Here is a 23,914-nt window from a genome sequence, read left to right as displayed (position 1 = left end):
CTCTCTCCCCACCTTGCTGCCAGCCAGGGGCAAGTACTGAAGCCAGCTCACTAGCCCATTGACCCTTTAAGCCCAGGCTGGTTTTGAACCTGAGATCATCCTGGGCCAGCCTCCCCAGTGCTGGAGTAACAGGCATGTGTAAGCATGCCTGGCTCCCTCTACCTCCATCTCCCCACTTCTTTTTTGGTGCTGGGGACGGACCCCAAGGCTTTGTGCCAGCTGCACCCCTAGTCCTGTGTCTGACCTATCGTCAGCCTGTGGGAAGATGGGGGAGTGGGCTGGGCTCTGTGTTTCAGTCCATTGTCTAGATGGTTGGGAGTAAGAAAAACCATCAAAGGCTGGGCATGCCAGCCAGGCCTTTAATCCAGCCACTATGGGGCAGAGGCTGGTAGATTTCTATAAGTTCAAGGCCAGCCTGGTCTACAGAGCTAGTTCTAGAACATCCAGGGTTATAAAGTGAGATCCTGTCTCAAGGGGGAAAGAAAGAGGAGGAAAGGAAAAAGTCCACCAATGGAAAAAAAAAGAGAAAACAAGGAAGGAACAGAAAAAACAAACCCACCAATAAGAGGAGCCCTGGGGCAGGGCAGGATGGCTGCCCCCACCTCTGAGTTCTTCCAGGGCCAGGAGTAACCTCCACCTTAAATGTGTCAGTGACAAGGAAGCGAGGCATCCCCTCGCCACACTGAAAACGCAGGTTCCCAGGCCCCAGCAGCACCTGCAGACCCAGCACCACCTCCCAGATTCTGTATTTTCAGCAAGCTCCGGGGAGGGCATGAAGCACATTCAGCTTTAAGCACCTCATATGTGGCGGAGAAAAACCACAAGTTCCAGATTCAGACAGCCTGGGTTCAAATCCCAGCCTTTCCACTTGCTGCGGTGCAACCTCCAGCAAATCTCTCGACTTCCGTGTCTCTTCTTCATCCCCTAAACTCCGAGGACCCTATGACCCCACTCCACTGCATTTTTCTCCTCAGCACCATCTGATAAACATGGTTCTACAAATGCGTCTGGTTTCAGGCCAGGGACCTTGGCTTCGCTCGCTGCTGTGTCCCTGGCTTCTCGGCCAGGGCTGTCTACGCTCACTGCAGGTGCTCAGTACGCGATCGCCGGATGAGGTGTGTGGGCAGTGGGGCTCACACAAAGCACGTTCCTTGCTCAAGGATTACAGCCGTGAACGTGTGTACAACGGATGAAGGGGAAAGACTGGGCTTTGTAGGGGGACGGTCACCTTCACTTCGGAGTGTAGCTGGCCTGCCTTCCCATGCCAGCCTCCCGTAAATTGGGTGAGCTCACGGCTGGACCGGCCTGTGGTGACACATGCCAGCCAGCTTCATGGTAGCTGAACTCTTGGCTTTGTGCCTGGGGTGGGAGACTTCCGCTTTTCCCTGCCGGAGGTGGGGCCGGGAAATCCTCCCTCCCTCCTGCCAGGGCCAACAGATGGAGGGTTGGCAGCCCCTACCCCTGTAGTCTTAGTGTCGTGGGTTCTGAGTTGCTGGGGACGAGGCTGTGAAGTTGAAGCTAGCGGAGCCCCAGGGTTGGGAGGAAGACCCCGTCTGCAAGCATTGTGCGTTTTTTAATTTTGCAGAGCTAGCCATACTGCAAAGGAGACACCTCTGTCCCCTGCACCTCTGTGGTTTCTCGCAGGCAGATGCACCCATCCCTGGACACAGGGCCTCCACTGTCAGTCACCCTGTCAGTTTCCTTTGCATGGTGCGTAACCTGGCAGCCCTGTTCAGGGGCTGTCCCCACCAGGGGCGTGAGGTGCAGTGTTGAAAGCAGGGTTACCTCCCATCTCCTGTGCCTGACTGACAGAGACCTGGTGATACCTAGGCTGCCTTGAGGGGCATGTCACAGGGTATCCCCAGATAATTCACTGTCACTGAGTATGAATGAAACCTGGGATTCATCTCACCCAGGTGGCTTTTCTTCCCACCTCCAAATTCTCCTTGTCCCATCTCGTCTCCTCCGCCCTTTGCTCTCCTAGTCCCTGGTGTATGCACATGCATCTACCCTCCCTGGCCTCAGTTTTCCCACCTGTGGAGTGAGGATATATATATATATATTTTTTTTTTTGGAAGGAAGACAGGTGCTTGCTATGTAGCATAGTCTGGTCTTAAACTTGCAATCCTCCTGCCTCAGTGCTGTGCTCACAGGGGTGTGCCACCATGCCAGCTGCATGCTGCTTTAAGTTGTGGCTGTAATTGGACAGGGACTTGGGCTTTCTGGCCCTCCAAAGGGAGAATTCTTCACTGTTGACCCTTGGAAGGCATTTCACTGGCCAGCTCCTCAGCACATGGTCACAGGTGGCAAATACGTCCTCAGCCCCATTCCCTGTCCTCCAAGGCGGCTGACCTGTGTGCATCCTGTCTCTTGGTCTCCTATCGACTGTCCCCTAGCAGGCTCCATATGGAAGCCAGAGGGAGGGCGAAGGGGGGAAGCCTTCTCGGTCGCTGTATCTGAGTCTTGCCATGGTTCTGTGTTTCCAGAGGTCCAGCTCTACCCGCAGCCTTATCCAGTCACTCCTTGCCCCATGCCCACCACCCTGGAACTCCTTACTCCTCAAGCCCCTGGATGCAGCTGGCTATGTGTCCTTGCTATCCCCTTCGCCGTCTGGGCTGTAAACTGGCTTGATCAGGGACGGCATGGCTCCAGGAGAAGCACCCCCGTGCTCCCATTCCCAGCAAGAGCCCTGACCCCACCCCCGCCCCTGCAATCCCTGCTGTCATGATCTGCCACAAGCAGGTGGTCATTGTGCCCTCCACCTTGGTGAGCTCCTGGGCATTGGCCAGGTTGTCCACTGCGATGGCCAAGAACACATTCAGCAGGGTGTCTGTGCGTCGAGTCAGGGAAAGCATCCGATGAAAGCATCGCCCGGAGCCTGGGCATCTGGGTCCCTCCCCCTCCACCCACACCCAGTCTGTCCCTGGCCCCCATGAAGGATACAGTTCCCAAAGAGGGTGAGGACGATGAAGTAGATGGAGAACACCATGCCACCCTGCACGCCCCCCCTGAGACTTGATGCCATCATACATGACCTCATTCCAGTCCTCGCCCGTCAGGATCTGAAAGACAGGGACAAACACACAGCCAAACACCTCTCAGCCAGCAGCTCAAGGGAGCCACAGCTGCAGCCAGGGTCCCTCAGCCCACCCCCCACCCAGGTCTTCACCGACCTCATGTGAACTCCCATTTCTGTGCCTGTAACTGGGGGTTCTCAGCTTGGCTGTGGGGAATGGGGCACTTGCTGTAATCCTGTCCTCTCAGATGTGACACAAGTGTTTGTTGTGGGCTGAATGGGCCAGGGCACAAGCTCAGCTCCCAGCGAGCTGGTCTTTGGCAATTTAGCAAGACCCTATCTCAAACAAACAAATAACAAACCACGATTTTGAAAGGCAGGGGTCCTGGGGATGTAGCTCATTGGCAGAGTGCTTGCCTAGCTTGTCATTTAACATGGTTCTTGGACCTGTGAGAAGTCACTGGGATGACATGGGATTGTGAGGGAAGCCTGTATGATGTGGGGTTCCTGTTAATATAAGAAGAAGAAAAAAGACAGAGGGCTGGGGATGTAGTTCAGACAAGGTTTCTCTGTGTTATCTCTGGCTGTCCTGGAACTCACAGAGTTCTGGCCAAAACCTGGGGTTCTATCCCCAGAACTGCATAAACCACGCATGTGACACAAGCCTGTCATCTCAGCACTGGGGAGGCAGAGACATGAAGATGAGGAATTCAAGGGCAGCCTTAGCTATATTGCTAGCATGAGGCTAGTCTGAGCTACATGAGACCCTCTCTCTCCCTCTCTCTCTCTCCCTCTCTCTCCCTCTCTCTCTCCCTCTCTCCCTCTCTCTCTCCCTCTCTCTCCCTCTCTCTCTCTCCCTCTCTCTCTCCCCTCTCTCTCTCTCCCTCTCTCTTCCCTCTCTCCCTCTCTCTCTCCCTCTCTCCCCCCTCTCTCTCCCTCTCTCTCTCTTTCTCTCTCCCTCCCTCCCTCTCTCCCTCTCCCCCTCCTTCTCTCTCTCTCTCCCTCTCTCCCTCCCTCTCTCCCTCTCCCCCTCCCTCCCTCTCCCTCTCTCTCCCTCTCCCCCTCCCTCTCTCTCTCCCTCTCCCTCTCTCCCCCTCTCTCTCTCCCTCCCCCTCTCTCTCTCACACACACAAAGAGGTAATTTGGGGCTGGAGAGATGGCTCAGAGGTTAAGAACAATAGCTGTTCTTCCAGAGGTCCTGAGTTCAATTCCCAGCAACCACATGGTGGCTCACAACCATCTGTAATAAGGTCTGGTGCCCTCTTCTGACCTGCAGGGATACATGCAGACAGACACTGTATACACAATAAATAAATAAATCTTTAAAAAAAAAGGGGTAATTTACAGAGCAAGATTTCACCTTGTGAGGTGAGGGACCTAAGGTTATTACTCACCCAGGGTTTGCACCTATGGCAGTGTACAAAAGCAGGTCACACACTAGGATTAAACAGCTGGAGCAAAAGGCAGCAGTCCCTACTGATGAGCATGGAGGCGATGGAGGGGGTACCAGGCTGTGTGTGTGTGTGTGTGTGTCTGTGCTTGAGTGTAGCTGTCCTCAGAGGCCAAGAGGGTGTCAGATTCCTTGGAGCTGGACTTACAGGTGGTTGTGAGGCACCGACATGGGTGCCAGGAAATGAACCAGGCTCTCTGAGCAGTATATGCTATTCACTGCTCAGTCCCTCCCTCCCTCTCCCTCTCCCTCCCTCTTTCTTTCAGAGTCTCTCTATATGGCCTAGGCTGCCTTCAAATTTAAGTTACATGTACGTATTTATTTAGTGCGTGTGAGGATGTCCATGCACATGCCACAGTGCTATCGTGGAGGTCAGATGACATGTAGAAGTCAGTTCTCTCCTCCATCACGTGAGTGAGTCCCAGAGATCAAACCCAGTTTGTCAGGCTTGGCAACAAACGCCTCTGCCTATCTGGGAATCTCACTGGTCCGTGGACCTTTTAGTTTTCTTGAGTTGGGGGCCTCACTGACCAGACTGGCCTCAAACTGACAGAGACCCACCTGCTTCTGTTTCCCAAATGTTGGGAATACACCATCATATCCAGCCCTTGTGTCTTTTAAAAAGAAAAATACAACACCCCAGTTTCCTTCCTTCTGTCCATAGTCTCCTGAAGATGAAGGAAATAGGGAATAACTCTAGAATGTTCTTCTGCTGTTGGTCAGGGATAGGTCATTCTCTGGGAGGGCCAGCCTGTGACTTGCCCACTGCTGAACAGTCCTGGCCTCCAGCTACCAGATGCCAATGCCATTCGCCCACCCAACTAGGTACGACCACCAACAGTGTCTGTAGACAATGTCCTGTGTCCCTGGGGGACTGCACCCCCCTTGGAGCTTGGCCCTGTCAATCACTCTCTGGCTCAGGACATTGCTTCACAGCTGTCCTCTCTCAAGTGCACCTTGCAGCCTTTTTAAGAAAAGGAAGGACAGAGGCCACATTTTTAAAAAATATATTCCCTTTCTCTCCCAAAGAAAAAATAAAGTTGAATAAGGCTAGAGATCTCTGATGGGCCAGTTCCCAAGCCTCAGGGTAGGTGCCCCAAGAGGACACAAGCCTCCTTATTCCAGGAAACGTGGAGGCACTTGCTTCCAAGATAGGCAGACGTATTAACCAGGCCTTCCCCTTTTTGTTTTGTGCAGGGTCTCGCAACCTGGCCTTGAACTGGAGACCCTCTGGTCTCAGTCTCTGGAGCAGTGGGTTACAGGTGTGCACCACTACCCCAGGCTCTCTTTTCCTTTGGTCTTTCCTTCCCAGGCCTCTCTGTCCCCCTCCCTCCTTTCTATTTTCAACCGTGTTTTATGTGTGTAGCCCAGGCTGACCTCAAACTCACTATGCACTAGGAACTCCTACATCCTCTTGCCTCAACCTCAAGTCCTGGGATGCCAGTCAGTGTGTGTCCTGTGCAGACAGCTGTACTGGCTGTATCGACACTTAGGTAGGTAGCTACAGCCCTGCAGACCCTGGAGGGATGGTTTGGCCCTGGGGAAGTTGGTTCCTAGAGATGGGAAAGAATTTGAGCATTGCTGTGATATAGAACAGCTCACTCTGACAGCTCTGTCAAAGTCCTCCTTCCAGTCACTACAGCAGGGGCCAGACACTCTACTTTACCTGCTCCTTCTTGTGCAAAAGGAAATTAATAAAACAAAACAAAATACAAGCAAGGCACTTCAGTATCTCCCTGGTCCTGGTGCTGTCCTATGTGGTCTTGAATGGTATCCTATACTTTCTTGGGATATACAAGTGACATTTGTGTGTGTGTGTGTGTGTGTGTGTGTATACTTGGGCTGGAATTTAGGGCCTCATCTGTGTTAAATAAATGCTCTAACACTGAGTTGCATCCCCAGCAACAATAAAAACAAACATTCCGAAACAGTGGGAAAGGCAAGAAATAAAGGAATTCAGGGTTGCTCCTGGGCTCCCGGGCAGCCCTTTGTCCTGTGGTCAGGGCCCTGCATCAAGGCCAAGGAAGTTCATACCTGAAACACAGTCATTATTGCTGCTGGGAAAGTATCGAAGTTGGTGGGAGGAGTTCCCTCATCAAAATTAAACCTGTGGACAGCAAGAACACTTTATGTTAGCCCTCCCACTCTGAAGGCTTGGCTCAGCTTCTAGTTTCCATGGTAACATCTAGAGCATCTCTGTTCCCCAGGAAGATACTGTATTTGGTACCCAGAAGCCCACTGGCTTAGATGACCATTCCTGTCCTGAGGGCAAGTCACCAGATGGAAGCCAGCTTGAAGGGGCCAGGTGGTGGTGGCAGGCATGTCATGGAAGCTGAGCAGGAGTCCCGGGTGGGATGTCCAGATGTCAGGCAGTACTTACTGGCCACCGAACAGCTGCATCCCCAAGAGGGCAAACACAACGATGAACAGGAAGAGGAGGAACAGCAGGCTAATGATGGACTTCATGGAGTTGAGGAGGGAGACAACCAGGTTTCTGAGAGAGGCCCAGTACCTGCCGACAGAAGCCAAGGTGGGGATCAGTCCAGGGGTGTGGGTGCGGGGCAGGGCGCCCTCCTCATCCCCCTGCCAGAGTGCTAGGAAAACTCCACACGTACTTTGTGACTTTGAAAATTCGCAGTAACCTGAGAGCTCGTAACACACTGATTCCAAAAGATGTACCAGGTTTTATGACAGCCCAGATGACTTCAAAGATGCTCCCGATGATGACCTGCAACAGAGAACTCAGGCTCAAGGTCACCGGTGGCCTCAGGATTCCCACCCATTCCCAGGACCTGAACCAGGCCCACCCCCCAGAGAACACAGGCTATCGGGAAGTCGGTCACCAGACTCAGGGTTAGTTAGGCTCAGAGGAAGGCCGTGAAGCTGGTGAGAAGTGGGTCACAGTGGGGTCAAATCCCCTCCTCTTTCAAGTTGTTTTCCTTTAGGTTTTGTGAGCAGGGTTTCTTCATGTAGCCCCGACTGTCTTGAAGCTCGCTCTGTAGATGAGGCTGACCTCTACCTCTGCCTCTGAGTGACGGAACTAAAGGTACGCACCATCAGCCTGGGCATCTGTCAGGTGTTTCATCACAGAGACTAACAGATGGTGGGCCCGAAACTCATCTTTTTCCTCTACGTTTTTATTTATTAAAAGATAACATATGCCTGCTATCCCAGCACTAGTGAGGCTGAGGCAGGAGGCTCACTGGGAGTTGGAGGCCAGCCTGGGCTACAGAGCCAAACACTGTTTCAAATACACACACACACACACACACACACACACACACGGAAACTCACACACTACCAAATTAACCCTCTGGGTGCACAACTCAGAGGCATCCACAAGAGCCTACTGTTTGCACAACTTCAGGTCAGCCAGCAGCCTCAGAGGTGCCCCACCCTCCCTCCCCTCCTAAGTCCCTGCTGATGACCTCTGACCTGCTTCCTGTCTGTGGATCTGCCTCCTTGGCAATGTCATAGAAATGGAGTTAGATGATATGTAACCTCTGATGTCAGGCTCTCTTCAAGGTTCAATATTATTTTAATTTACATTTATTTTAAATTATCTATTATTTATTATTATCGTGAATATGATTGAGTGTTTGCTACAATCTGTGGAGGGCAGAGGACAACTTGCAGGAGATGGTTCTCTTCTTGCACCATGAGGGTCCTGGGAGTTGAACTCAGGTCATCAGGCTTGGCAGCAAGCACCTTTACTCACCCCACAGTCAAAGCAGTTGAAGGAAGAGTGGAAGTAAGGCCGCGTCCCGAGCCCATACATTTTTATAAACATTTCGGACATAAAGAGTCCTAAGAAAATGAATTCTGCATAGTCTGGAAGGAAAAGGAAGAGGTGTGGGTTAGGCCATGGGGGAAGGCTCCACGCCCTTGTTTTTCCTCCTGTGTCTCCCCGGCAGGCAGGGAGGTAGAGACGATTCTCTGTGTATCATGGTCAATGATGGCTACGCAAGGATTCTTTTCCACAGGCCTCAGTATCTCATAGTTTTTACCCTGGTTTGATGAAGAAAGCTGGGTGTAGGATATTGCAACGGTTCTATTTTGTGCTGACTGATGGATCCCTGTGTGACTTAGTACATTTACTAAGTGACTAGCTGGGTTTCGGGTATAGCTATACATGTGCGGAATACCTGCCCAAAACTAGCCGGTGAGAGGCAGAGGCTTTGAATCAGCAGTAGAAAGCCAGTCTAGAATCCTCCAATGAGCCCCTGGGGGTGTGGCTTAGTGGTAGAGCCTTTGGCTAGAACTCCCCAGTGAGGGGCTAGAGCACCAGCCTAGCATGTATAAAACCTTGGGTTCCATCCCAGCACTGCAACAGATAAACGAAGCGTCCAGCAAGAGGAAGTGTAATGGAAGGACAGACTGCAGATTCAGACATTCCCACAGACCTCATAATTACGGCTCCAGAGCTAATTCTGCTTGATGACTGCCGTGGTTTGCATACCTGTGCTCCCCTTTGGAAATCTGTGATAATTTGTTTTTTTTTTGTTTTTATTTTTATCTTTTTGAGATGGGGGTCTCACTACGTAGTCTTGGCATTTCTATATAGACCAGGCTGGCCTCGAGCTCACAGAGATCTGCCTGTCTCTGCCTCCTGAGTGCTGGGATTAAAGGTGTGCAACACCACCTCACCTGGCCTCTAAACTGGTGGTGAAAGGAAATCAAACCCCCAGGGAGCAGCTCCCATGGTGAATAAAGCTCTTAGAAAGTGTAAGGCGGCTGAAGGGGCATCAAGTCCCAGTGCCCTGTGAACTGCACTAGGCGGGCTGTAAGGGAGCTTGATGTGCGGTTCATCATCTGGTCTTTCATGGGGACCTGGTAGTCACCCTTCAAAGAGGACACAGCATTGGGAGCATAGGACAGCTTTGCACTGGACAACCAAGCCTCCCGAATGCCACATGTAGACTTCCCGGGCTCCAGAATTCAAGGAAGGAACTGTCTGTTGATGTTAAGTCACCCAGTCTCAGGCATTTTGTTATAGTGGAGCCCTGACCAGGCCCTGCTTTAAAGAGGTGGTTTAAACTGATTACCAAAAATCCCTCACTGACATTTCTTGTCATAACTTCCCTCGATTTGTAGGATTTTCTGGAACTCCTTGATTTGAACCCTCGAGTGTCTGCAGCTAGAGAAGCAAATCTGACACCAACATCTGGTCCCTCTGAGACCCAGCAAAGGTACCTCTACAAGGACAGATGTCTCTGAGAGGCTTGCTCCCTAGTTACCATGGAAACATGGGAGCTAGTGACACACACCACTAGAGCATTGGAGAGACTGGGAGAAGCTCAGGACGGTCAGACTCACCCTCTACCAGGTACAGAGGGGCCCTGAGACCCAGATTCACATCGCATCGATTCCAAGGGTGCTCACTTGCTCTGGTCTGGATTTCTCTGAACCTGAGCTGCATCTTATAGTCATACTGTTTCTTTCTTTGTTACTTACAGAATGCTTTAGGACTGAGGACCTCTGACCAATGGACGATAGACCAGACCTGCCTAGGATGTAGGACTCCATCATCAGGAGTGGTTTGGACTTAGGAACACAACTGCGTGGGTCCAAATCCTGGATTCATCCCTTACAAGCTGTGTCACCTGGAAAAGTCCCTGTGCCTATCTGTCTTTTTTCATTAGCTGGAAAACGGGGCTAACTAAAAGATGTCTACAGACACCAAAGCCTCCAGGCAGTAAGTTCTAATCCCATGTCTCCTTAACCAGGACAGACTGCAAGATGATTAGTGGAGGAAACTAGGCGAATAAAAATAGTCTGTAAGAAGAGGACAGAGCCAGAAGTAAAAAGCCCTCATTTTCAGGGCTCCAGAGGGACCAGATGCGATGATGCAGTTGGAAGCAGGTCAGACACAGAGGAAGGACAGTCCCCTTGGGTGTCCTGTGGGTCAGATAGCTGGCCTGAAGGACCACAAAGGCTCAAGGAAACAGTCCCTTAGACTAGAATTTAGGCCTTTCTAGGTCAAAGTCATGACCGTCCCTTATAGCTGTCTGAGCAGGGCAGCAAACAGGTCAGAAAGTGAATAGCTCCAGGAGGAGGCAGCCAGTAGGCACAAAAGATTTAGCAGTTCCCAAGGGGCCTCCAGGAGAGCCAGGCCATCCACACGCTTGTCAGGCCCACACTCTCTTCTGTTGATCATCCAGTCCTGGGGGCGCTTCCAGTGCCCAGGCTCAGTTTAGGCAAATCCCAAAATGGCTGAAGTCCAGAGGACAGAACCTTGAGGGTCCTGGTATCCACTGAGGAACTAAGACACGCCCGCATCTGTTACAAAGGCCATCTCAGGCAGACGGAGACAAAGGGAATAGGAAAGAAGTAGACTGAAGAAGGGGGTGGGGGTCAAGGGTCCCCCAGTGTGGGGTTGTGGGCATGGCTCAGTGGTAGAGCCCCTGACTACTATGCATAAATTCTCACTCTAATTGCAAAAAGAGGGAGGAGGCAGAGGGGCAGAGGGGTCACTGGCAGGACACTTGAGGTTTTAAGGTTTCTGTCTTGAAAGTGCGTATCACGTGGACATTCTGAGCAGGGCTCTCAGTGTAAGCATGTGTCACCGTCTCTGTGTGGCTCTTGTGATCACTGTCTCTTATCTCCCCCATCTGCACTTCATCTGTATCTCGTTTAGAAACAGTAGCTGTCGACTCTCAGGACTGTGAGAAACACGGGCTGGGCAAGGCTGGTTATACTCTGTGTCCTGTCAATGGTTCATGTCATAGAAGACTGGACCACAGTGTGGGAACACTGACAGCCAGATCGGGGCTTTACTAGCTGGAGCCTCGTGGGGAGGTGCTTAGCACACTGGTGGTGTGGTTGCTGCATGTCTGTCTTACTCTGAGTCCGTCTGTCTTTGCATTTATATCTATCTCTGCCAGTCTGCCTTTCTTTTTGTTTTACTACTTTGTGTATGAGTGTGAGCGTGCATGTGTGAGCGTGCATGTGTGCATGTGTGCGTGAGTGTGTGTGTACATGCCCATGCCACAGTGCTCCTGTTAAGTCAAAGGACTTCTTGGAATCTTTTCCTTCTACCATGTGAGTTCTGGAAGTCAACTCAGGTTTCCAGGCTTGACACCTGTGGCTTTACCACTGAGCCATCTAGCCCGTTCCTGTCTATCGCTTTTCTCTTTCTGATGTCTGCTTGTCTGTGTCTGTCTCAGCTTCCTGGATGCAGGCGTGACCATAGGCTCCAGCACACACTCCTTCCGTCCCCATGTCACTCACCTTGAGCCTCTGCCCAGAGCTAAGCTAAAGCAGATGGCATCATGCCCTTGTCCCTGCCAAACCATGAGCTAGAACCCTCCGTCTCTGTCTGCTCAGGGGCACTGTGGCAGCAGCTGCGTGGCCCGTGTTAGCTGCAGAAATAGCCACAGGCGGGGGCGGGCTTGGGAAGGGCCGAGGAAGGCGCAGAGGCCAGCAGAGAGCGAATGTCTAGAGCTGCACTCACAGAGGAAGTCGGAGAGCCACTCGGGCTGGTTGTAGTGGACGATGGCGACGCACAGCGTGTTGAGGGCTACCAGACTGAGCACGGTCCAGTAGAAGGCCTGAGTTTTGACCATGCGGCGGATGTAGAAACGCATCCTTCTCTCCTTTTTGTGAAAAAAAGTTGAGTTCTCCAGCTTGGCACTTTTAATGCTGGCTCTGGCAAAGGGAGACCCTGCCAGGGAAAGAAAGGACAGAGAGAGTGAAACTCAGGATGACCCTCAGTGAGGAAGCCCATCAACAGGACATCACACGGAGGACAGGATGGAGCAGGGTCCTGTGCTGCAAGTCCCCTATGGGAGCTGCATGCTCCAAAGGCCTCCAGGACGCTGTTCCCAAGCGGTCACCACACACTTTCCACCTGTAGCTAGCTGTTTTAGAGCTCGGTGCATTTTAGATGTTTGGGTCAGGACTGCTCAGGTCACTGGGGAGCTGTTCAAGAGCCCTGCTCTCAGGCTCTGAGTTGGGGACAAGGCAGAGGCAGAATTCCTGTCTAAGTTGCCATTCAAGGAGAAGACACATTAGACAGAGATCTGGGACTAAGGAATGGCTCAGTCACTAAGTACTTGTTCCAAAAGCACAAAGACCCAAGTTCAACCCCAGAACCCGCATCAAGCCTGGACAGAGCCCAGCACACGTGTGATCCGGTGCTGGTGACAGGGGACGCTCGCCAGCCAGGCCAGCCTAATCTGAGTCCAGGCTAGGGAGAGACCGGATCTCAAAGGAGGGGGCAGGGTTCCCGAGGAAGCCCCTCTGGCTGTCCTCCCACACGAATGAGAATAGGTGAGGGACCCAGCAGGACTCACTGCCCCCACTGGCCTCTACATGCAGGCAGGGTGCACACAGCTGCACACACGATATACACACCACATATGCCAAACTTAAAAAAATATAAATGGAATGTACTAATAGTTTTTAGTATTTATTTTCACGTGGTGTGTGTGTGTGTGTGTGTGTGTGTGTGTGTGTGTGTGATGAACGCACATGAGCTTGTGGAGACCAGTGGTATTCAGGTACTATTTACATTCATATTTTCTTCTTTGGATACGAGGTTTGGAGCTTGCCTACTAGCTCAGACTGGCTAGCCCGGGAGTCAGGGAGCCACCTGCCTCCGCCTTCTCTAGGCAGCAATCATGAGGGTGCAGCACCACACCCAGCTCTGTTCATGGACCCTGGAGGATCAAACTCCTTTGTGGCTGGGCAGATTTGCTGCCTGGATGGAACCTACCACAGGATATCAGACCACAGATTGTGTTTGGGGTCCATTTAGAAAGCTGAAAAACATTGGCTTTTCTTTAAAAAAAACTTTGTGTGTGTGTGTGTGCGTGCGCACGTGTGAGTATGCAAAGCATATGTGTTTGTGTATGCACTCATACACATGGGTCACATATGGAGAACAACTTCGGGTGACCACCCCCACCTTCTGCCTTGTCTGAGAAGAGCTTTTATTTGTTGTTTATTTGAGACAGGGTCTCACTATGTAGCTCTGGCTGGCCTGGAATTCACTAAGTATACCAGTGTGGTCTTGAACCCACAGAAATTCATCTGCCTCTGCTTTCCCAGTGCTGGTGTGAAACAAGGACCTCACTGCTAGATAGCTGGCCTTTGAGCTTCTAGGAGTGCCTCTGCCTCCTCCCTCACTGCAGAATTACAGACACATGCCACCGTCTCTGGCTTCCCATGGGTTCTGAGTCAGGCCCTCACACTTGCAAGGCAAGGCTTTTACTCCCTGAGTCAGCTCCCAGCCCTCAGTGGCCTTTAAATTTGTTCGGTTTTGTGGTGCTAAGAGAATGCAGTACCTTATGCGTTCTGAGCAGGCGTGCCCTGTGAACCCCACTCTATCCCTTGCTCTCATTTATTCAGACAGAAGCAATCCAGCCAGAGGCCTGGAGCGCACGCCTCCTGCACAAGAGGATAAGTCACTTCCGGAAAGGTAACCGTCGGCAAAGGGGCCAGAGATGGAGCTGAGTAGGAGAGCGGGCTCCCAAGGCACTCACTGGGCTGTGCCCTCAGCTTTGCAAAACCAAGCACACAAATAAATTAAAGTTGCATGATCTACAATTAAGCAGTGCCAAGTGATCTATAAATAAACCAGGAACTTTACAGACTTATGCCCCCGCCAAGAGCATCTAAGAATGTCAGTTTCCCTCATCCTCATTAGCATGGGGTTGGATCACTTTTTCCGAGTCTCTCAGAAAGAAGGACAAAGAAGACCAGAAGCTCACTAAGAGTGAGTACCCATCTAATTCACAAGATCTTAACTTGAGTTCCCAAGTACACAACAATGTCAACAAAGAAACTTGCCTACCAAGATAGAACAAAGCAAAGAGTCGGGCCTTTGAGATGGCTCAGCAAACGCGGCTTGCCTGATGACCGGAGTGGGATCTCTCGGACTCACATGTGGGAAAGACAGAACCTACTTCCACAAGTTGTCTTCTGGCTTCCACACATGTATGGTGACATGCACGCACGCACACACACAAAGGTAGAAAAGGCTGCCTCCTGAGTGCTGGGATTAAAGTCATGTGCTTCCTCATCTGACCAGACTTATTTTTACTTCACAAGTATGAGTGTTTTGTTTGCATGTATGTAAGCGTACTATGTGTACTTGAGGAGGCCAGAAAAGGATGTGGGATCTCCCTAGAGTTATAGGTGATTGTGAGCTGCCAAGTAGGTGCTGGGAATTGAATCCCGGTCCTCTGCAAGAGCAGCCAGTACTCTTAACAATCTGGGCTACCCCTAACAAATGTAACTAAAAAAATAAATAAAGTAGGTCAGGTATGGTGGCCCACACATTAAGTCCCAGAACTTGGGAGGCAGAGGTATTTAGATCTTTGTGAGGTTGGTTCAGGCCAGTCATGGTAACATGGTGAGACATGTGTGTCAAAAAAGAAACAAAAAGGAGAAGGAAAGGAAGGGAGGAGAGAGAGACAGAGAGGGGGGAGAGAGGGAGAGAAAGAGAGAGATACAGAGAGAGAGAGAGGCCAACTGAATATGTGAAGTAAAAACAGACATTTGCAATCAACACCTTCTCAAAGGCCATGAGTAGGTGCTCCCACAAATGGAAACAGAATAGTCAATATAAACAAAAGTGTTTGGGCCAGAAATTGAAAACAAGCTTTAAAACAGCATCACAAAGCTCCTTAACTGGGAAAGCGGGTGTGGAGCAGCCAGGGTGGGGAGCAGTGAGAATCCGTGTCCGGACAACTCATGAATGAACGTCCTGTTATTCGAGTGCAGAAAGACTCGGAGTGAGGAGCTGGGGAGTCATTCATATCTTTGATCCTGTAATTATCCCCAGGAACACACCCGTTGGGTGTGGGGAGTAACTGTGTGCACAGCTGGGTTCCTCGTCAGAGAAACCGTCACGGAGGCTGTGCCATCTGGTCAAACCACCCTCCCGGGACCAGGGAGTTCTGAGAGGAGGTGAGATTAGAGCCCCTCCATCGCTCCCCCAAACATCCCGGTGCCTACGGAGCTTGGCCTCTGTGCTAGCCAGTGGTCCTGTTGAAGAGCCTTCAGCTCTCACGCGTCACCTCCTCTGGGGAGCCGTCCTGGAGCATGCTGTACTGTGTCAGAGTGGACAAGCCTAGGCTTCACCTGCACAGCCCCCATTTCTCTTGTGGAATATAACTCTTTTCTAGTGTGCTTTAAATTTTTAAAAACTGAATTATTAATTAATTATCTTACTGTGTGGAAGAGCTCACACATGTGCCACAGTGTGCACATGAATGTCAGAGGACAGACTGCGAAATTTAGTTCCCTCCCACCATGTGGGTCCTAGGGGTCAAACTCAGGTCAAGCTTGGCAGCAAGCACCTTTGTCTGCCAGTCTATCTTTTAACCGCCTTTGTTTCTGTTCTAATGTGTACGTGTTTGTGTGTACATGGTTTGCGTGTTCACGTCAGTGTGGGAGGACAGCCAGAGGGGGCATCCTCGGGAACCCTGCTCCCTCCTTTGAGATCCGGTCTCTCCCTGGCCTGGACTCAGATTAGGCTGGCCTGGCTGGCGAGCGTCCCCCGTCACCAGCGCTGGATGACATGTGTGCTGTGCTCTGTCCAGGTTTCATGCGGGTTCTGGGGTTGAAGTCGGGTGTTCCTGCCTTAGGCAAGCACTTACTGACTGAGCCATCCCCAGCTCCCATCCCTTTTTTAACATGTGTTCTCATTGGGTGGCAGCTTCTTGTGGGTAGGAATTCTGCCTCTGCCTTGTGCTGAACTGGGGACCCAGTATGAACCCAGCACCCATCCCAAACTCAGCCACCAGTGACCCGAGACTGACATCCCTGATCCGAACACAGAAAGGCAACCTTACAGCGCCACGTATGGAAAACGTCCACGTTGGTGCCGGCAAGACCGGTAAAGTGCTTTGGAACTCCAGAGAGTTGTCTTCTGACCTCCATAAGAGTGGCATGTGGGACCCTCCCCAATTACATCATACACAACAAAATAATACATAAAAATGTAAACATATACATTATTTCATGCACAGAATTGTGCTTCTAAATACAAAGTCATTTATTTATTGTGTGTCTACAGTGAGTGAGTGTGGAGGTCTGAGGACAACTTGTGAGAGTCGGTTTCCTGGGGATCGAACTCAGGTCATCAAGCTCAGCGGCAAGCCACCTCCACCTGCTGAGCCATCTTGCCTGCCCACAGAATTGTTGTTGTTGTTATACTATTTTTAGACAGAGTCACACCATATAGCTGTTGTTATCCTGGAATTCATAGAAATCCATGTCATGGGATTAAACGCATTCACCACCACCACTGGCCACACAAAGGTATTTTTAAAGGAGTCTAAAGTTACTTTTAGGCTTTGTGTATGAGAAATGAATAAATGTTGTGTTTAGACCTTGGTTCCACATCTAAGACAAGACACACACACACACACACACACACACACACACACACACACACACACACGGAAATATTCCCAAATCTGGAAGTCTGAAACAGTTGGAATCTGAAGCACTTTGGGTAGAGGATTTTGTCTTGGTATATGTTAATTTGTTTTTGAAACAGGGTCTCACTGTGTAGTCCAGCTGGCTGGGAACTCATTATGCAGGCCAGGCTGGCCTCTGCCTCCCGAATGCTGAGACCAAAGACAAGCGCTTTAGAGTAGGAACAGTCAGCCATAATGAACTTACCCAAGGTAGCCAGGAGCCTGTTGGAGCTGGATGTAAGTAGTAGTCTCTCACACCCACAGTAACCAGATCTGTGGGGCTCATTTAGTTGAGACACTACAATATTAGGACACAGGATCCAGCCAGGTATGAAAAATAAAACCAAAAATCCAAAGCAGACGCGGGGGCGGGGGGATCACTATTTTCATCATAGCGTAACCTGCAGGGCGCTGGCACATCCAGCCGCCCAGCCCTCAGGCTCAGCCTCCCATTCCTGGGTGACGGACAGTGACTGCTACAGAGACTTACCTACAGACGCGATGTCAGCCAGCTGGTCCTCGGCCTCCTCAGGGTTGAGCAGGTCCGTCTTGCTTTTCTTCAGGGTAGCTCTCCGCAGAGCTCCAACAAGGGAAACATGGCGAGAGAAGACGGCATTACCCTTTTATGCCAGGGTGGCAGCGGACACAGCATACCGCCACACCCACTGGTCCACAGCAGGCCCACTGTGTTCATGCGCAGCCACCCCTGGGGGAGCCAGGGGGTCCAGACCAAAGTCCAGTACTGTTCAGCTTCAGTTCAAAGTCTAGGCTCAGAAACACTACTTTCAATCTGACCAGTTTCAAATTTTAGTTTAATTAGCAATTATTATTTTATGTGCATGGGTGTTTTGCCTACATGTATGTCTGTGCAGCGCATGTGTACAAGTGCATACAGAGGCCAGAAGAAGGCGTCAGATTTCTCGGGCCTGGAGTTATAGAAGGTTGATTTACCATGTGCATACTGGGAAATTAAACCCAGGTCCTACCCCAATGGAGGGCCTCACCCTCCCTGGGGGAATGAGGGGATAAGGGGGGGGTTGTGGGGGGAGGGCACGGGAGGAGGGGAGGGAATGGGAGAGGGACCTGGAACTGACTTGTGAAGCAACCTCGTTTCTTATCTAAATTTAAACTGGAAAAAAAAAAACCCAGGTCCTCTGCGAGAGCAGCCACTGCTCTTCACTGCTGAGCCATCTCTCCAGTCTTACTTGGTTTTTGAGATAGGGTCTCACTATGTAGCCCTAGCTGCCCTGGAACTCACAGAGATTCACCTGCTTCTGCCTCTGGAGATTACAGGTGTGCACACCATGCTGGCTCTGGTCTGTTTTAAAAACCGTCCTTGGACAGGAGGTATAGTCCATCCTTAACCTAGCTAGAACACATGTGCTGGACCAGCTAGGGCTGGGGCAACTGTCCCATGCCAAGGCTTGTTCCCCAAAGCTCTGCAGCAGATATACACTCTAGCAGAGACTTGGAACCCCCACAGGAAATCACTTTCTACTACCAAATAAAGGATCTAGGGTTCCTGACTTTTCTGTCATTTTGAGATTTAAAAATTTTCCTAATTGATTTTTTGTTGTTGCACAAAATAGTAGTTTGAAAAAAGATTTAAAAAGAAATTAAGTGTATGTACATTTGACATGAGTGGCTAGGAGAGGCAGGTCAGAGCCTCTGGAGTTGGAAAGACAGGTGTCACTTGATACGGGTGCTGGGAAAGGATCCGGGTCCTCTCTAAGAGCAGCAAGTGCTCTTAACTGAGGATCCATCTCTCCAGACCCCAAACGATAGGACACTTTCATACACCTGTGACACTGCGCTGGATTAATATCTATCCTCTACTGCTTTCCCTGGTGTCTACTGCACCAGATGCTGGGTAGGGCTGGATCTAGAAAGCAGCTGAGCTTCGGGAATCTGGCTGGTTGGAGTGGACCATGGGGACAGTGGGGGTGGACACTCATCTGTTTTCGCTCTCTCTCTTTGTCTTTCTTGGCAGTGCTGAAACCCAGGACTTTATGCAAGCGTTCTGAAACCAGTCTACACCTCTAGCCAGAGACGGAATTCTTCCTCTCACTGTTAGTAACACTGGTGCGTATGCTCATGCATACGTGTGTGAGGTGTGTACGTGTGTGCACACACACTTCTTCCTCTACTTCTGCCGTGTGGGGTTCTGGGGATGGAACTCAGGCCACTAGGCTTGGACACAGACGCCGTCATCCACTGAGTCATCTCACCAGCCCTCTTATGTCCACTTTACAGAAGGGTAAACTGTGGGCACATGGTTAAAGGAGAAAAGGGCAAGCAGGAATAGAACCTGTTCCCTCGAGTTCTGAAATTCCTCCCAGGGGCCCATTCCTCAGTAACTCAAACCTTGCTCAGCTCAGTCTCACAACCCCACACCCCTGGGACCCGCCTTCATGCTGGGCTCAGAGCAGTTACCATCAAAAGGGTGCCTCTGCTCCACGTCCGTCTCGTCCTCTGCGAGGATCACCTCTTCTAAGGAGAAGGGCAGAGTTAAGGTCCTGCTTGAAGGGCTCTCCAGGGGATCGACCCTCAAGGACTATGAAGAAAAGACCCCTGGCCACACCCACTGCCCCCCATCTGGTCCAATCATCCTGATTCAGGCAGTTTACTGCTTCCTGCATCCTGGCCCCCCCAGCAGAGGGTGCAACTGGCAGCAGGAGCAGTTTGGATGGGATTTAGGCACAGCTGGGCTCTGCACTGTGGAACAGTGCTTTGGGCAGGCGGGGTGTGTGTGTGTGTGTGTGTGTGTGTGTGTGTGTGTGTGTGTGCCTTTAAGAGACGAGGCCTTAAGTTACAGGTCCTTAACCCTTGGATAGGGTTAAGAAGGCTCTCATGGGACATTTGAGCTCTTTGAACAAGTCAGCTATCAGGCCAAGCCTGTCCAAGCTCCACCAAGTCCACCACAGACCTAGAGTCGTCACCAGGCTGCGACCCTTTGGAGCTATGACCTTAGTTCTGTGATCAGACGTGAAACATCCCCGCTGGCTCACACATTTGAGCCCCGTGGTCCCCACATGGAGACGGTGTTTGGGAAAGTTGCCATGGAGGAAGTGAGTCACTGGGGGCGGGTCTTCAGGCCCCACATCTTGTTCTGGTTCTGCTGAGTGTGAATGTCGTGTAACCAGCCAGCCTCCTGCTCCTGCCACCATGCCACCCTTCCTGCTGCCATGTCTACCCACCATGACCAACTCTATGGCTCTGGAGCTGGGAGCCGAAATAAACCCTTTTTCCCTTACATTGTCACAGCAACAAGAAGGTCAGAGACACTTTGTAACTGCTTATGTTTACCTCTTTATGACATCTGTCCGCCTCAGGTACTTTGTTCTAACCACAACTGGATGAATGTAACAGTGTCAGCTCACCCCAGTCTGCCCCGCCCTGCTTCCCTGCTCCTTCTGCTCTGCTGCTGCTTCTCCCAGACACCCATTCTTCTGTCTCCACTGTGCTCTCCTCCAGGACCTCCGCACGGGCTCTTTCCCCTCCTCGACTGCTCCCCCACGCAGCATCCCCAAGGCCTCCATTCGCTTCCTTTACATCTCAGACTGCTTTTGTTCAGGGAGGCCTGTCCACCCGACCCACCTGCTTCCTGCCTGCTTCCTTGCCTTTTTCCTTCCCACTTCTGTGTTTGAGATGGTCTCGCTGTGTAGTCCAGACTGGCCGCCCTCCCACTCCTGATCCTCCCGCTTCGCCACCCAAGCGCTGGGATGACACGTGTGCAATACAACGCCTGGTCTTGTGCTCCTTCTGAGCTCTTGGTGGGGAGCCTTGTCTCTCACCAGCCAGCAGCAGGGATTTGCCACATTCTCAGTGTGTACAGGGGTGCGTGGCAAAGAGCAGGCAAATAAATGTATGCCGCCTGACTGTCAGTTGCTACTCTGAGCGTCTCTGTCTGATCATCCTATTGAGTCCTCAACAGCCCTGGGAGCAGGTGCTCCACTCCCCCACGGGCATGGGTTCTGCCTCCATGGATTGAGCCCAACACAGACCTGAAATACTTAGACAAGAATGCATCTATATGTTGCAAGATATTAGTTTAAGGTGTGTTGCATTCTTTTATGTTGCATTTGTTTAACTCTGTAAAGCTGTGTTGCTGCGCCTGTCTAAAACACCTATGGTCTAATAAAGAGCTGAATGGTCAATAGTGAGGCAGGAGAGGGCTAGGTGGGGCTGGCAGGAAGAGAGGATAAACAGGAGGAAAAATCTAGGGAAGAGAAGAGGATTGAGAAAAGGGGAGAGGAGGACACCAGGGGCCAGCCACCCAGTCACTTAGCCAGCCACAGAGTGAGAAGGGAAGAAAGATATTTAGAATAAAGAAAGGTTAAAAAGCCCAGGGGCAATGTAGAGGAAGAGAAACAGATTAATTTAAGTTAGAAAATCTGGCTAGAAACAAGCCAAGCTAAGGCTGGGCATTCGTAAGTAAGAATGTCTCCGTGTATTTATTTAGCATCTAGGTAGAGGGCCCCCAAAGAGTTAAAAAAATACCCACCTGCATCTATACCCAACAGTTACAGACATTTTTCTTGTCATTCCCTAACCATACTCAACTGCCTTGGGCACTAAGTTACTGTGAATCAGAAGAGCCCATGGGAGGTGTGCGATAGTGGTAGAGATGGGTCATTTTCTCTAAGGGACCCGGGCATTCGGTGTCTGTGAGATCCTGGAACCAATCACCCAGATACCATCGTTACCTTCATTGAACAGTAAGGGAAACTGAGTCATAGGTGATGTACAGGGCTAAGAGGAGTTGGAGGTGGGGCATGTACTCATTTTTGTTTTAAAACATGACCAGGGTAAACCAGATGTGGTAGAAGCAACAGGATCAGGAGTTCAAGATCATCCTTGGCTAGTTTGAGCCTAGTCTGGGCTCTATGAGCCTGTCTCAAAAAACAAACAAGACTTCATCTCAAAGTGGCGTTTCTTTCTTTCCTTCCTTTCTTTTTCTTTCTTTCTTTCCTTTCTTCCTTTTTTTTTTTTTTTGATGGGAGGAAGGTCCCACTATATAGGCCCAGTTAGCTTCAAACACAACCTTCCTGCCTCAGCCTCATGTGATATTTGGTTTTAATGTCAACTTGCCACCAAATTAGAACCATTTGTTGGGAAGCCTCGCCTGAGGGACTGTCTTGTCTTTACTGGTGTGGAAAGAATATGGCAGCAGCCCAGATGACAATGGCATGGCAGGAGTCAGGTTATCAGGCCCTCCCTCTCACGGGAGTCAATTTCTGCTTCATTTGCTGCTGACGACTCCTTCACTGACACCAGAGTCAACATTTTCAGACTTGTATCACTGACCGAGGACAGTGACTCTCCAGGAACTTCCCAGGGTTTTGGTACCAGATAGGGACTGGCAAGACACCCACACCCGTGGATGGGGGAACTGCTGGGTCCATGGTCTTTGCAGTGTGGAGAGTGGGCCAGCAACCAGCGCTCCTCCATGGTCTCGGTTCCGCCTCAAGGTCTCTGCCTTGAGCTTGTGCCTTGACTTCCTAACAATGGGCTGTAAAGTGCAAGCTAAAATCAGCCCCTCTGGTCACAGTGTTTGTCACAGGAAGAGCAAGTGAACCAGCAGAGCCCCAGGACTAGGCTACAGGTGTGCACAGCAGGCCTTACTCTGTGTGGATTCTTACCGCTAAAACCTGAGGCTAGTGGTTAGGATCCTCTGTCTCCTCCCACCACCACCCTCTCTTAGGCCTCTTCAAAGTTCTGGCATGACTCTGGGTTGTCCGTGGCCCAGGATGTCCATCCTGACCCCAGGATGAAAGGGCCTCACCTGCTTTTGAGATCCACTCCATGTATCCATTGAGCTCACGTTCAATCTGCTGTTGTCTCCTGAGCTTCAGAAAGGCCCTCCGGTTCTCCACACGCTCCCTTTCTTTGGCAAACTCCCTGCAGAATCACAAAGAAGTCAGAGGTTGGCAGCAATGGAGCTCAGCCAGTAAACACCTGGTGACCATATGCAGGGTCCTGGGTCCCCTCCCCAGCACAGCAGAAACCTGGCAAGACAGTGCCTGTCTGTTATCCCAGCACTCCAAAGATGGAGACGGGAGAGTCACAAACTCAAGGTCATCCTTGACCAGAACGGCCACACTGGGCTACATGAGACCCTGAATTAAAAACAAACTGAAAAAACAAAACAAAACAAAAACTGCTCTCCTGAGTTCCTCAACAAAGCCAAAGACAGATTCTGTTTTTAAGGAAGAGTTTAAGAGGTCATGTGTGTGTGGGGGTTCGGTGAAGGGCAGTGGCTCTCAACACAGAAGTCAGTCCTCAAGGAGGCAATCCTAATCCTTCTGACAGTGCACACTCCTCCAAACCCTCAGAATGCTTCCGCTAACCCCTCCAGTCCCTTTTCTATCAGCAGCTCTCCCTCTCTGTGGCTCTGCACCTTCCTGTCTGGATCACAGACAGAATGATACTCATCTCGTGAGTACCACACATCAACTATCTGCCAACAAAAGTCTTGGACACAGACATCGGAGAGGAAACCTGGAAGAATTGGGGATCACTATTGGCAGCACGGATGAGCTACTACAGTATGAGCTCCCACACTTTGCTGAGAAATATGAAGTCTACTCATAGTTAAGGTTTTTTTTTATTAAAGCAATTTTGGGGACCTGGGGACCATTTGTGTTAGAAGAATGCACTTAACATACTTATTTATAAATTTCATTTACGTGTGTGTGTGCGTGTGTGTGTGTGTGTGTGTGTGTGTGTGTGTGTGTGTACCATGCTTGTGCAGATGTCCTTGGCATCTAGAAGAGGATGTCTGATTTCCCACAGCTGGAGTTTCAGGTGGTTGGTTACAAGCTGCCTAATGTGGATGCTGGGAAATGAACTTAGATCCCCTGCAATAACAGTAACTACTCTTTTTTATTTTAGATTTATATGCCTGAGTGGTTTGCCTGCATGTATGTATGAGCATCATGTATGTGCCTGGTGCCAGAGGTCAGAATGGGGCATCAGACCCTGGGACCCACCATATAGGTGATGCTGAGTTATCTC

At 50.8% G+C, this 23,914-nt stretch overlaps 1 protein-coding gene across 1 annotated transcript in view; it reads right to left on the bottom strand.

Moving 5' to 3' along the window:
• Cacna1a (calcium voltage-gated channel subunit alpha1 A) overlaps window positions 1–23,914 on the bottom strand; it is a 295,076-nt gene that overhangs the window by 83,480 nt on the left and 187,682 nt on the right. The window contains 11 exon segments of the mRNA XM_040736792.1: window positions 2,763–2,830; window positions 2,944–3,007; window positions 3,009–3,062; window positions 6,501–6,573; window positions 6,847–6,978; window positions 7,082–7,194; window positions 8,185–8,297; window positions 11,920–12,129; window positions 17,388–17,477; window positions 19,331–19,387; window positions 22,683–22,798. Of these exon segments, the coding sequence (XP_040592726.1) occupies window positions 2,763–2,830; window positions 2,944–3,007; window positions 3,009–3,062; window positions 6,501–6,573; window positions 6,847–6,978; window positions 7,082–7,194; window positions 8,185–8,297; window positions 11,920–12,129; window positions 17,388–17,477; window positions 19,331–19,387; window positions 22,683–22,798 (1,090 nt within the window).

This window comes from Mesocricetus auratus, unplaced genomic scaffold (genome assembly GCF_017639785.1).
Source record: "Mesocricetus auratus isolate SY011 unplaced genomic scaffold, BCM_Maur_2.0 Super-Scaffold_100081, whole genome shotgun sequence".
Taxonomy (NCBI): Eukaryota; Metazoa; Chordata; class Mammalia; order Rodentia; family Cricetidae; genus Mesocricetus; species Mesocricetus auratus.
This window is presented reverse-complemented; position numbering and strand designations above follow the sequence as displayed.